General features: G+C 35.9%; 2 protein-coding genes and 3 long non-coding RNA genes across 6 annotated transcripts; 3 read left to right on the forward strand and 2 right to left on the reverse strand.

The window, feature by feature from the left end:
• The first annotated feature begins 948 nt into the window (after positions 1–948).
• LOC104731293 (potassium channel AKT2/3) lies at positions 949–5,263 on the forward strand. Of its 2 annotated transcripts, none has more exons than XM_087479000.1 (11): positions 949–1,314; positions 1,426–1,662; positions 1,922–2,140; positions 2,416–2,574; positions 2,678–2,735; positions 2,831–3,145; positions 3,250–3,489; positions 3,581–4,096; positions 4,190–4,265; positions 4,341–4,814; positions 4,947–5,263. In XM_087479000.1, exons 2-11 carry the CDS (start codon positions 1,436–1,438, stop codon positions 5,069–5,071), a joined length of 2,409 nt encoding a protein of 802 aa, XP_087335126.1. In that variant the 5' UTR covers positions 949–1,314; positions 1,426–1,435; the 3' UTR covers positions 5,072–5,263. The 2 variants fall into 2 exon arrangements, with proteins under 2 accessions (XP_087335126.1, XP_010448923.1); XM_010450621.3 differs by having other exon boundaries at positions 971–1,314; positions 1,407–1,662.
• LOC147930376 (uncharacterized) lies at positions 1,188–2,121 on the reverse strand. Its single transcript, XR_015574838.1, has 2 exons — positions 1,866–2,121; positions 1,188–1,710 (listed from the first exon to the last, which is right to left on the reverse strand). It is a non-coding gene; the product is annotated as an uncharacterized LOC147930376 (long non-coding RNA).
• Positions 5,264–7,640: 2,377 nt separating the features above from the next.
• On the forward strand, positions 7,641–9,351 carry LOC104731294 (uncharacterized). The gene is made up of 4 exons (XR_758582.3): positions 7,641–8,173; positions 8,402–8,486; positions 8,614–8,742; positions 8,957–9,351. It is a non-coding gene; the product is annotated as an uncharacterized LOC104731294 (long non-coding RNA).
• Positions 9,352–10,253: 902 nt separating this feature from the next.
• On the forward strand, positions 10,254–11,681 carry LOC104733389 (uncharacterized). Its single transcript, XM_019233408.2, has one exon. The coding sequence runs from the start codon at positions 10,390–10,392 to the stop codon at positions 11,425–11,427; it is 1,038 nt and encodes a 345-aa protein (XP_019088953.2). The 5' UTR covers positions 10,254–10,389; the 3' UTR covers positions 11,428–11,681.
• Positions 11,682–13,041: 1,360 nt separating this feature from the next.
• On the reverse strand, positions 13,042–13,480 carry LOC147930377 (uncharacterized). Its single transcript, XR_015574839.1, has 2 exons — positions 13,372–13,480; positions 13,042–13,212 (listed from the first exon to the last, which is right to left on the reverse strand). It is a non-coding gene; the product is annotated as an uncharacterized LOC147930377 (long non-coding RNA).
• Between the last annotated feature and the right edge of the window lie 613 nt (positions 13,481–14,093).

A 14,093-nucleotide genomic window follows, 5' to 3' on the forward strand; every position in this document is an offset into this window, starting at 1 on the left:
TTAAGCATCAGGGGCGAACTTAAGATAACTAGAAATAAAAGGATCGGAATAGCAAACTTTTCCTGACTAGTTCTCTCAGACTACTTGGTCAGTTGGTCTGTCTCTTTCTCTCTTCTTCTCGCTTTTGAAAAAAAAAAATAGAAACCCGCCACTGAACGTCAATCTTCCACGTGTTCCTCTCCGGCGCTTTGTTTCCAATCGTCGGAGACGTTCAAATGTGACTTCTTTGAGAGATTCATCAAGTCTATTGTCAGGTTGTTTTGAACTCAAATTGCCTTCTTTCCCCCAAACCCAAAATTCTTAGGGTTTTGTAGTTATAGTTTTTGGATCACTCAGTTCTCTACTGTAACTAATCGTTTAAACTTACTTGACAGTGGATGTTACTTACAATTGTTCAGACAAATTTGGTCTGACCAACATTAAGCTTAGGTTCTAACCAATTTGCTAACACACTTAAGGACTTGGTATGAGATTTGAAATTAAATTTAAAAAGTCCATTGATATAGAGTCATGTTCAATGAGAGATTACTCTGTTCTTTCTCATTGTGACATTTGTTGAACTTCGCAGGTTCATGGAATTTAAAAGCAAACCAACTTGGAAACACTTAGGCAACAACATGGTGAAGGAGCAAACTAGGCAGTGTGATACTTTATGGGATTTTAAAGACACTACTCCTATAACAGAGGACACACAGGTCGGTTGTCTTTCCTCTTTGCCCTGTCCCTTTTTTTTTAAAGCTAACACCATTTGATTGCTTCAAAAGCTAAAATCAATCAAGAATATATGATCAATCTAGATGAATACTATGCCGAAGATGACTACACGTATAGGGAAATATATCGCCTTTCTTTTCGCCTAAAATATGGTCCCGGTTTAGAATCTAATTCTTTTATCTCTCATTTTTCTTCTGCTTCACATACCCGCTAGCTAGTCAAATGTTAATAAGTACACACAACATTCTCTTAGTATGTGGATATTGAAGCATTAGCATGTTCTCTTCATGATCTCCCTCTAAGTTAGATTCTCAATATATCTACTGAGTTTAAAAGTTGTTAATGGGGGAGATACTAATTTGGGACCCTTAAGTAAAGCTTCTTAATGCCACGTTTGGTCATATAATTCTCTTACTCAACCTTTTGGGGCCCCAACTTTCACATTTCAATACCTTATCGCCAAAACATAAAAATCAATCAATTTTTTTTTGTTTGCCTTATTGATTGTGTTGGATCCCTCTAAAAACAAAACTTGTGTCCCCCACAAAAGCTTCCCCTTATTTCACTTCAATCTTAACAAAATAGGACCACCACCACCACGTACGGTTTGCACCATACAAACCACAAACTCCCTCTTCATTGCAATTATTATATCATCTACTAAAACCTTTCTCTCTCTTTATTGTTCTTAGTGCTAACTTTTGTTTCCAGGATAAATATAATGGACCTCAAGTATGCAGCAACTCACTGCAACTTATCTTCAGACATGAAGCTCAGGCGTCTTCATCAGCATCGAGGAAAAGGGAGAGAAGAAGACTACGATGCTTCTTCTCTCAGCTTGAACAATCTTTCAAAGCTTATTCTTCCTCCACTTGGTGTTGCTAGCTATAACCAGAATCACATCAGGTCTAGTGGATGGATCATTTCACCCATGGACTCAAGATACAGGTACAATCCATATCCATTTTCTCTATGAAACAGAACACCATGTGATACCTGACAAGAACACATTCTTTTATATATATATTGTATGACACAGCAAAAAAACTGAGTTAATGGAAGTTGAATGATTCTTGTGTTTATGAGATTTTAAGAGACATAAAAGTATGCTTGAATTAGTGATGATGCATTAGCTATCTGATCTTGTGTACCTTCAAGGGGAAACGTAAACAAGTTGGTAACTAGTGATTATGTGTGGCTGACTCAGGTGCTGGGAGTTTTTTATGGTGCTTTTGGTGGCATACTCTGCATGGGTTTACCCTTTCGAAGTCGCATTTCTGAATTTCTCACCAAAGAGGAATCTTTGTATCGCGGACAACATCGTAGACTTGTTCTTCTCTGTTGACATTGTCTTGACGTTCTTCGTTGCTTACATAGACCAAAGAACACAGCTTCTTGTCCGTGAACCTAAGCAGATCGCAGTGAGGTCAGTATATTTTCATTATCTTACTTTTCACCTTTTGAGATTTGATCTTTACTCCATAAATGATAACTTCTTTTCTAAGTGGAAGAGGACAAGACTTTTAGGTGACTACTGTGCCCACACCATGTGATTCTTTTATTTTCATCATCAGTTAGATAGATTTCTGTTTATGGAAAGAACATAAAGATTCCACTTATAAATATATTCGGTAAAAAGAGAGCTTTTTTAAAATAAATGTGTTAGTTTTGGCTAAATGCTATTTTAATATCTCATTAAAGGTACCTTTCAACATGGTTCTTGATGGATGTTGCATCAACTATACCATTTGACGCAATCGGATACTTAATCACTGGCACAGCTAAGTGGAACCTCACCTGTAATCTCTTGGGATTACTTAGATTTTGGCGACTTCGACGCGTCAAACACCTCTTCACTAGGTAGACTAATTCTCTATGAATCCATGTCATCATATTGTCATGTCTCTGATCAAACTGTTGTTGAGAAAGTGACAAAAATATCATATCCTTCGTGTTGTTTCAGACTCGAGAAGGACATAAGATACAGTTATTTCTGGATTCGCTGCCTTAGACTTTTATCCGTGAGTAAAGAAATTTTTGAGTGCAAGAACAAGATCACGTATATATCTTTTGATGTCGTAGTTGCAGAACATGATATGGTCTGAGTTTCCTACAGGTGACATTGTTTCTAGTGCATTGTGCGGGATGCAGTTATTACCTAATAGCAGACAGGTATCAACACCAAGGAAAGACATGGACTGACGCAATCCCGAATTTCACAGAGACAAGTCTTTCCATCAGATACATCGCAGCTATATATTGGTCAATCACAACAATGACCACTGTGGGATATGGAGATCTCCATGCAAGCAACACTATTGAGATGGTATTCATTATAGTCTACATGTTATTTAATCTTGGCCTCACTGCTTACCTTATTGGTAACATGACTAATTTAGTCGTGGAAGGAACTCGTCGTACCATGGAATTTGTGAGTGTCTCAAATCCCTCACTCTTTGGTTATACAAAGATTTGTTCTGTTTCTCTTTGTATTGTTTTCTTAAGGATGGTCTTCTTTTTGCATTGGTGGTGCAGAGGAATAGCATCGAAGCAGCGTCAAACTTTGTTAACAGAAACAGACTGCCTCCTAGATTGAAAGATCAGATATTGGCTTACATGTGTTTGAGGTTCAAGGCAGAGAGCTTGAACCAGCAACATCTTATTGATCAGCTCCCAAAATCTATCTACAAAAGCATTTGTCAACATCTTTTTCTTCCATCTGTGGAAAAAGTTTACCTCTTCAAAGGTGTCTCAAGAGAAATACTTCTTCTCCTGGTGAGTTCATTTTGCTGACATGCATGATTTGGTAGATACACCATATTAATCAAGAGTGTTGACTCTGAAAATGTGTATTGGTGGTGATTAGGTTTCAAAAATGAAGGCTGAGTATATACCACCAAGAGAGGATGTGATAATGCAGAACGAAGCACCCGATGATGTTTACATAATAGTGTCAGGAGAAGTTGAGATCATAGACTCAGAGATGGAGAGAGAGTCTGTTTTAGGCACTCTACGATGTGGAGACATATTTGGAGAAGTTGGAGCACTTTGTTGCAGACCACAAAGCTACACTTTTCAAACTAAGTCTCTTTCACAGCTTCTCCGGCTCAAAACATCGTTCCTTATCGAGACAATGCAGATTAAACAACAAGACAATGCCACAGTGCTCAAGAACTTCCTGCAGCATCACAAAAAGCTGAGTGATATAGACATTGGTGATCTAATGACACAACAAAATGGTGAAAACAACGGTTCTGTTCTCCCGAACATTGCCTCGAATCTTATCGCTGTTGTGACCACTGGCAATGCAGCTCTTCTTGATGAGCTTCTTAAGGCTAAGTTAAGCCCTGACATTACAGATTCCAAAGGAAAAACTCCATTGGTAACATTTTGCTTTCACTAAAAACCATTACAAACCCCATACTCATCATCATCACCATAGTCATTAACTCGTCGTCTTATATTACTGTTTCAGCATATAGCAGCTTCAAGAGGGTATGAGGATTGTGTTTTAGTACTCCTAAAGCACGGATGCAACATTCACATAAGAGGTAACCATATCATACTCAGAGAAGTGTTATGTTTTCTGCTTTTGAGATATGTTTTAAGCAAAAAAGATTTTGCAGATGTGAATGGTAACACGGCTCTATGGGAAGCAATCTCAACGAAGCATTATGCGATATTCAGAATCCTTTATCATTTCGCAGCTATATCTGATCCACACATAGCTGGAGACCTTCTATGTGAAGCAGTGAAACAGAACAACGTAGAAGTGATGAAGGCTCTTTTAAAACAGGGGCTTAATGTAGATTCAGAGGACCACCATGGCTTCACAGCTTTACAGGTCGCTATGGAGGAGAATCAAATGGACATGGTGAACCTTCTGACGATGAACGGTGCAGATGTAGATGGTGTGAACACGCATGGTGAGTTGTTCACACCATTGGAGAAGTCAAGAGTCGTGGGAGAAGAAGAAGAAGAACGTGGAAGAGTGAGTATATACAGAGGACATCCATTGGAGAGGAGAGAACAGAGTTGCAATGAAGCTGGGAAACTTGTTCTTATTCCTCCTTCACTTGATGACCTCAAGAAAATTGCAGGTAAAAAACACATAATTTACGGTTTAGCCTTTAGGTTATGGTCTTGGACCGGTTCTGATTGGTTTTGGTTTAGGTTTATTGCACTAACCGGGTTATTTTTTGGTTTGTTGTGTGGGCATGTGCGTAAAACAGGAGATAAGTTTGGGTTTGATGGAAGTGAGACGATGGTGACAAATGAAGATGGAGCTGAGATTGACAGTATTGAAGTGATTAGAGATAATGATAAAATCTACTTTGTGGAAAACAAAATAATTTAGAACTTTGAAAATTTATAACCAATGCAAGTTTGGGATAAGAACCAGCGTGAAAAAGAAAAAAAAAAATTGTAATATTTTTATATGCGTCCATTTGAGTGAGATGTAATAAATAAGAAACGGTCCATATATATATTGACAAAAACAAGGACGTGAAACTGATAATAATACATTTAAATTTAGAAAATAATAAAATGCAAAATGAGTTAAAATTTATTAAAAGACCTGATTTTACTGTACCAACTTTATCAACTAGGTATAGTTTCTTTCATAGAAGAAAATGTGACGTGACTGTCGTTCGTAGTATCAGTATCACATGCTATCCTATGGTTCGGATTTAGCTGAATTATTGAGATTTATTATTTATTTCGAAACCATCTTTAATTTTTTTTTGAGGTTGTACACGTTATTTTGTTTGCAAGGGAAGCTTTATAATATTCTTTGGTATTATGGAATAGTCGCCTAATTGAAGAGAATGATCCACGTGATGTTCACGTAGATAAATAAATTTTTATGATATTTCTTTGTCAATGAGCGACTTTTTTGTAGCACTACTTTGAAGTTTGGACACTCCTCCCAAACCCTACCTCACATTTTTAGTAATTCAACCTACGTTATGAATCTTCTGCGTTATGTTACGTACATCTCTATAATGAGCGAATGTGCAGTGAAATGTTTTTAAAAAATTATGATGAATAGATCATAATATTTAACTTAATTAGGCAAAGTGAAGATTTTGTGTTTGCTAATTTGAAAGTAAGAAATGAATGTATATAAAAAAGTGCATGTACACAAATTTGTGGAGCCGTTTATGTAAATGAATAATAAATTATTGTGTAGATGAGTACGTACGTAACTACGTATGTATAAAATGGACAATAACATAGTACCAAAATAACATTCAAACCCATTTCCTTAGATATGTGATTAGTTTGAAAGAAAAAAATTATATAAAACGTTGACAAAAATCCATAGACATGCTGTATTAAGGACCTACAAAAGAAACTGCGTTTGTAATCATGGACCGTCGTCTTCGAAATTTTAGTTCGTTTAAACATATATCAATCATCCAATTTCGAAATAGTATCATAAATCGTTGAAAAATACGTTGGCTAAGGGACTTGAACATACCAAACAATTTATAAGTCTAGCTCCAGTTAGAAACTTTGTAATGATTTTAATTAAACATCGAGTGTCATTGAAAGCCAACTAAATAGCCTGATTAAAATATGATCACAATTCACAAGTCGTCGTAACATGGAGGCAGTGTACAGTACGGATGGGTGGGAGATGTGAGAACCTCAAATACCAAATCTATGTAACGTCGGAGGAGAGGGGTTGGGGGGGCGTTTACGACATTTCGTAATCAGGAGGACCCTATGACATTAAATGAGAGTGAGATAATGCCTATCCGTCGTCACATGGCCTTACATTATCTATGTCTGTTTCCAAACACAAACCAACCAACAAATCTATTTCCCATTTTTGTTCTTATTTTTTTCACCATTTCTATCCTTTTTTCCTATCAAATTATTGAAGATTAAAAATTTCCTTTTTGTTACTTTCAACTCAAATAAATTAGGTTTCAGATTTATTGTTTTTAAGCTTGTGTAATGTTTCTTCTTCAACATCTCAGTGTATTATTATACAAAAATGAAGATAATAATATTCTAAAACAGGTTAAATGGACAGGCACGGGTGCAAAGTGCAACCGTAATGCTCGAGCAGAAAAGGCTAAACAATACGTTCAAAAAGCGTTTAATACGTGTGGGGTTCCATTGAATCATGTCCCCTTCTTCTATTAATGGGCCTCGTTTTGGCCCGTTTACCCCTTCTGGCTCCTTTTTTTATCACTCATTTGTTTTTTTTAATATATATACTTTAGGACTATATATTTATTTATTTATTTATTGGTGTCGTAAACATAGCATAACTTGGCAAGGTTGACAAATGGGAAAGCAAAAAAAACCACAAATAATTTAGCAAAGACAAAAGAACATAACAGAACAAAGGAATAAAACTATTCGTGAATGTATTTAGAGAAAAATATCAACATTAATAAGAAGATTTTTTTAGAAATATCCATATAAAATAAAAAATGTAAAAATATTTTTTTTAAAAGACAAAGTGTACTGTAAATAAATAACTATCGACTTTCTCATGTTTACTCATTTTCTAATTTCTAGGTCTCGCCTCCTAATAAAACCACTTTACGAAACGATTTAACTATATTCATATTGTAAATGATCAATCAAAAGTCAAAACACTGATTTTGTCGTTTTTTATTTGGAAACTAAACGAGTGAAAAACTTGATACCAAAACAAAAGGGTTTGTACACAAGTATAGGATTAGCCTGCGTGTACGTCGGTGACTTTGGTGGTTGTTTCTACAACTACAATTAAACATAACCCTTAAGTAAAAAGTGTAAAACCCTCAAGGATGTGCTATCTTATTTTCCATGAAATGCGGTCGAGGAATGTGGTTCGTTCGTCAAATTAAAGTAATGATTGAAAAATCACATGATGGACAAATAATTATATAAACTTTGAAGTTTTTTAAAACTTTGATATCACCAACATCACAAATGACATCATCATATTCTTATAAAAAGTAAACAAAATTATGTGTTTGTAAGAAAATAACCAAGGCGAAAATGTAAAGATGAAATGACTTTTGGGTTGAGAGGGTAATAATGATAACCGGAGACGATAAAAAAGGGTCAACTTCGGATTTTAGGCCATATTTATCGGCAAAACATATGGCTGATCTTGGGCTTTTTTATAATGAGAAAAAATGAACAGTGTAAATAAGATCAGGCCTTCTGATCTTATTTTAGATCAGTTCTTCGGGTGATCTAAGAGCACGTGTCTGAACGAGATTGGTTGGAAATTCTTTTTTCTTCGTATCATTTTCTTTCTCTTCATTCGGGTTTTCGCGATTTTTTTTCTTGTTCTCTCCGAAGAGGCGAAACGCCGAGAGATTTCTTCGTCTCCGATCCCGGTGTGTTCCGACCACTTCCGGTGATCTCTTCTTCTCTTCGTCTCCTCGTGTCAACCGATCTCGTCGTCTCCACTGTCTCCTCTGTCTCGCCTCTATGATTACAGGTAACATTTTCGCCTCTGTGATCTCGCAAGGTAGAATCTTTCTCTGTGGGATCCGATCATTTGCGGTGGAAGATTGATTCTTTCATTTGAGTAGCAATTTAAGGTTGGATGGAATATGTGGGGGATACAGACATATATCTCAATACACTTCTTCTGATAGAGACAACTATTAGGTTTGCTTATAGTTGGTGTTTCTACTGATGGATGCTTCTTCTGCTGTTGAATTAGGTGTTGCTTTAGGGCTTCCTCGTTACAGTACTTCTCTCATTGACTATGATTTTTTGCAAATTCGCCGTTACATGCGAGACGTTATGTAAGCCTTCAATTATATTATTTTTTCCGTTAGTTGCTGCTGTATCATGAACTGAGTTAATGTTGCTGGAAAAGAATTTGTTACTGTTTTTCGGTTCTGTAATCCTGCATAACTGCTTTGTTTCCAGCTTCGTCAAGTTAGAGAAGCAGAATCCCTTTCCGTCTGATGATGAATCAAAGGCCAAGTGTTTAGATGTTGCTAAACGCTTAGAGGAGGGACTTTATATAATGGCTATCATAGCCAGGCTATGACAAAGGTATACCAAATATATATATATATATATATACTTGATTTAGTAATTAGGTAGCGTTTAGGATTTTATTTACTGAGGAGATTCAACTAATTAAACAAGATGGTCTGATGCTTTTCTGACATGTTGTCACTGAATCCAGCTTGTTGGCGTTATGTCGTTACTTAATTATAGATATTTCATTTCGTTTGTGAGGCTTTCTAACTTTAAAAACTTACAGGAGGATTACTTGGACCTGTCAACTCTTGAATCTCACTTGACAAACTTAGTAAAAGGCAGACAATTGAATAACTACGATCAGCAAAATGCTAATTCTTCTTCGCTTGTATCAACTACTAGCAGGATAATGAATAGAACATAGATCAGTACGAGACAGATATTGCAAAGAATCTGAAGTCGGTGGTGAGCCTTGGGAGCTGAAGATTATCATTTATGAGAAAGGTCTATTCCTACTTGTTTGGAAACGTTTACATGGCTGATGTTACAAGGCAAGAGATCATAATATCATATATTGCACAATATACTATAATAGCTGCCTGTTGCAGTGTTACTGTATTATTTGCTGCTTGTAAGTTGTAAGATCTTACCAATGGTAGTAAACACAGGTTATAAAAAGAACACTTAGCTAGAACTAGTTTTGTGAAATTAAAAACAGAGCAAAACTACAAGGGTGAAGATTCAAATTATTATAAGTTTGCAATTAAAAATTATTATTAGTTAAAGTTTTATAAGTTTGTAATTAAAATGTAATTTTATAAATTTTTTTAATTGTAATATGTTTAAGAATATTAATAAACATTATATTATTAAATACTATTACACATTCTTAAATTTTTAATTAAACATTAATCTATGTATTTATTAAACATTTTTAAACTTTTATAAGAATATTATATTATTAAATCTTAAGATCTTATACATGTTCTCCCAATAACTAACTTCTTAACAAAAGTTCTTAAGAACTGATCTTACATTATTTTTACAATATTTCTCCTCTAAGAACACCCTTACCTGATCTCCTATAAACATGCCCTTAGAGATTTTTATTCTTGTAAACCATGAAGTTTAAAACTTACTTTTTGCTATTTTCTCGGGAAACATTCACCAAGAAATCGAAAAATTATCAAGTTCCGAGGGGCTCCACGAATAAAGTCGAGTGGAATTTATATTCTCTCCGTCTCATTCTTATGCCTCCCACCTATATGTAATTTATTTAACAAATAAACCTATATTTAGATAATTTTGCTAGAAGAGTCTTATCATGTAGTAGTTGGTTTATGATTAAAGAATTTGGCATTTTACATCTTAATAAGTTATAGCTTGTCTCTTGAAAAATGGAAAGTGTGATTCATCATATAGTATTATATATTTGCTTAAAAATCAAGTTTGGTGAGTAGAGTTAATGAGTTGGGTGGTATATACTATATAGATAGAGAGGAGAACAAAATTATAAAAAATAAAAAAGGAAAACAAAATTAGGTACAAAATATTGCGTAATTAATGTACGAGTCTGCAAAAAAATATATATGGGTGTCACACTTACACACACACCTGCTCATCATCTCTCTCTCTCTCTCTCTTTAACATTCCATTAATTTATTATCTTCTTCTTCTTCTTCAACCTTCCAAAGTCTCTCTCTCTTTCTTGGAACAATGGATAGTCCGACGAGCATACGTAGTATACAACCACCGGAGATTCTTTCTCCTTGTGGTAGCCAACGTCGTAGAAGCAGCTGCGACTCTAACCCACCTGAGTTCGAGTTCTGGCGTCTTACCAACTCTTCGTTTCCTCAACCCGACGACTCAGATCTCCTATCCGCCGACGAGCTTTTCCACGACGGCGTTCTTTTACCTCTTCATCTTCTCTCTGTTAAATCGGAGCTTCAATCCGACCCGAATATCTCGGAATGCGACCCGGATCCGTCTCCTTCTCCTTCCCCTGCTGCTTTGGTTAATACAGAGGAAAAACCGGAACTTGAACCCGGTTTAGGATCTGAGCTGACCCGAGAGACGACGGTTTCGAAGCGGTGGAGAGATATTTTCAGGAAGACCGAAACCAAACCGCCTGGGAAGAAAGAGAAGGTGAAGGAGAGTAAGAAGGAGAAGAAGAAAACCGGGTCGGGTCCTGGTTCGGGTTCGGGTTCTGGAGCGGAGCTGAACATCAACATTTGGCCGTTCTCAAGAAGTAGATCCGCTGGGAACAACGTGACCCGACCCAGAATGTCGTTCGGAGCTCCGACGACCCGGAAAGTCAGCAGCGCGCCGTGTTCACGTAGCAACTCCACCGGAGAATCCAAGTCGAGGAAGTGGCCGAGTAGTCCTGGTCGTAACGGCGTGCATCTTGGTCGGAGCAGTCCGGTTTGGCAAGTCAGGCGTGGAGGAGGAGGAGCTCCGGTTGGGAAAACGGTACCCGAACCGACGATGGGTCGGATAGTTGGTAAAAGGGAAATTCCCGAGACGCGTAGGGGTAAAACGGTAATTGAGAGCAATAAAGCAAAAGTCTTGAACTTGAACGTGCCTATGTGCATTGGTTATCGGAGCCGGTTAAGCTGCAGAATCGACGAGAGCGGTAATAGTAACATCATTGGGAGTGACAACAATAATAACAACAACGTCAATGCTAGTAATCCTAATCCTAATCCTAATGGTTTATTTGGCTTTCGTAATCTCTTTGTCAAGAAAGTTTATTGACTTTATTTTTTGTTTATTGTATAATATACTAGTAATCTTGTAAAAGTGTTTCATTTTTTATCGAAAGAGACCCTCTTAATATATAGTCTCGAGGGTCCATTTTTATTGTTCTTAATTCCATGTTGTTACTTTTTGCTGTTTAGTACGATGTGTGTGTGGGATTCAGGTAGATTATCGTATTTGATTATAAATATATCATGTAAATTAAGATCTCGATGGCTTTTTAATAGGAATATTATTTTGTTCTTTGTGTTTATGATGGGTTGGTTTCATGTTGACGTAATGTAAGGGTTTTTATAGATTGTATAAAAGGATCACAAGCTTTTTTTACTTTTGAAAGCTTCGAAAATTTCTTGGAGAGGTTTCACATCAAAATCTTCCAAGGTGGGATGCATCTGAAAATATTGGAGTTACAAAAAAAAACTTGTAATCACAAAAACAGGTTTCAGAAGATGTTCTCAAGGTTGAAAGAGTGCTGAGTTATTAGCTCAAGAATCTGTTCCTTCCAGGTTCTGCAAGGTTCATTCATGGGTTTCTTTAAGAAATATGAAACACATTGATTATTTGGGAGACAAGACAATGCAATTAGGGAGACAAGACAATGCTCTTCATTAGATTTCATTGGTAGTCATGAGAATAACACACGTGATGTCTATATTTTCAGTTACAAGACAGAGAAGGTGGTGCCACTCCACACAATTGATTGTTCATCAGTTAAACTCTCTCTCTAGTGCTCGAAGGTTCTTCTTACCAAGTTCCACACATACATGATTAAATTGCGATTCTTCTATAGTCAGTCCTCTCGTCTCACTAATCTTTTTAGTTTTTTGCGCTTTTGCAAGTAGTGATTTTGATAAAATTAAGTCGAATAAGAGAAACATGTTAAAAAACCAAGAAAATAATAATGTTCCTTATAAAGAAGAGAAACTTAGAGCATGTTTATCGGTGGGTTTGAGTAAGGGAAGTTCTTAATGTTTTTATGAATTAATTCTGTACTGTTTAGAATATAAGAAGCCATGATCTCTTAGATAAATTTTTATCTTTTATTGGTATGTTCTTATTTTGGGTATATTATTTTTGAAAATATTGTTTTTTAAAATTTAAACTTTTAAATAGAATAGAAGTGGTATAAATGTGTAAACATTTAAGATTTTATAAAATTAGAAAATATTAAATTTTAAGTAATTTTCAAACATACAAAACATAATAAAAACATTCATACATATTGCAATAGAAGTGCAATTTATAAATAGAGAGAATGACTAATTTTAATACTGATTTGCTCCAAATTTTGCCCAAATATTCTCAACCAAATCATTTTGCAAGCATTTATTTTTTTCTAGATCACGAACATATGATTCTTGAGCATAGTAGCGTCACATGAAGCTCTGGGTGGAAGCGTGTAGTCACATAAGTTATATTCTAGCTAAGACACATAAGTTATAAATTGTGTCTCTGAGATTTCTTCACAGATTGGATTAGTATTGACTGTTTATAACCAAGTAACCAATACCTTTAAGCATAAAAATTTATTGAATTTGAGTTCGTTAGTTCAGTAAAGAGGTTTTTCATTTCCTAGAATTTCTCATCTTCATGCATTTGGTCAAAACCCAAAACGTCAAAATTGTCATTGCACATAAAAAAACAGGAACAAACTGAGAATCCTTCTTACAAATCTGATGGAACCTTAATAAACTGTGTTACATCTGATACCAAACTATGATCCACAGGCTTCAAACCTTTTCTCAACCAACATTTCAACAAGGCCAACTCTAATCTCCTCACCTGCAACAAGTAAGTAAAATAACACCATTCAGCTATACTATTCAAGATTACTGAAAAAAAAAAAACGAAAAGTGAGATGCAGAAACAGAGTTCTGTACTTTCATTCCTGAATCAGAACTACCAAAGTATACCACAAAGGAAGGGAAGACAAAAACCAACCTGTCTAACAATGAAAGGCTCCTCAGCTCGACTCAAAGGTTCAGTTAACACGGTTAGAAACTCGTTTCTGTTTCCGTAAACGATATATGTGAAAGGTCGATCACCCACCTGCTCATAAACACCCAAACACATAAACATATTATTTATTGAATTTGAGTTTGTTATGCCTTTTTGATGTGTGTTTTGTAAAAGCTTGCAAGAAACTTACAGTTCCATCGAGGTTATCGATGATGATGTTACAATCTTTGACATTGCTCATCGTTACAAAGGCGAATCCACAACTCTGTCCTGTGTCTCTGGACAGAGAGAAACAGAGATTGGCCTAAGATAGAGTCTGTCCACAGAAAGATTTGGATAAGGCCAAAATAGTGATTGGCCTATCATATCACAACATACATCACTATGCAGACCCATGAAACATTTCACCAGCAGTCCTCCCATAGAATGCCTTATAACATTAATCTTCTTCTCTCCTGAAGCTTTGTAAACTGTTTCCAACTTTTTAGCAAACTGGTCCAACGTTTCCTGCAGTCTAAACCCATTGCAACACACACAAAAAAAAAAAGTCAATACACCGATCACTCAATGTTTACGCCAAAGCCTCAATCAAACTCAAAAGAGATATCTTTTTTGAAACCTGTTGCTTTGCCGGAAATCATAACAAAAACCAAAAAGGGTTTTCCCTTCTTCGAATCCCCATCCAAGCATCTCAACAATCATTT

Source organism: Camelina sativa, chromosome 12 (assembly GCF_030686135.1).
Source record: "Camelina sativa cultivar CO46 ecotype springtype chromosome 12, ASM3068613v1".
Lineage (NCBI taxonomy): Eukaryota > Viridiplantae > Streptophyta > Magnoliopsida > Brassicales > Brassicaceae > Camelina > Camelina sativa.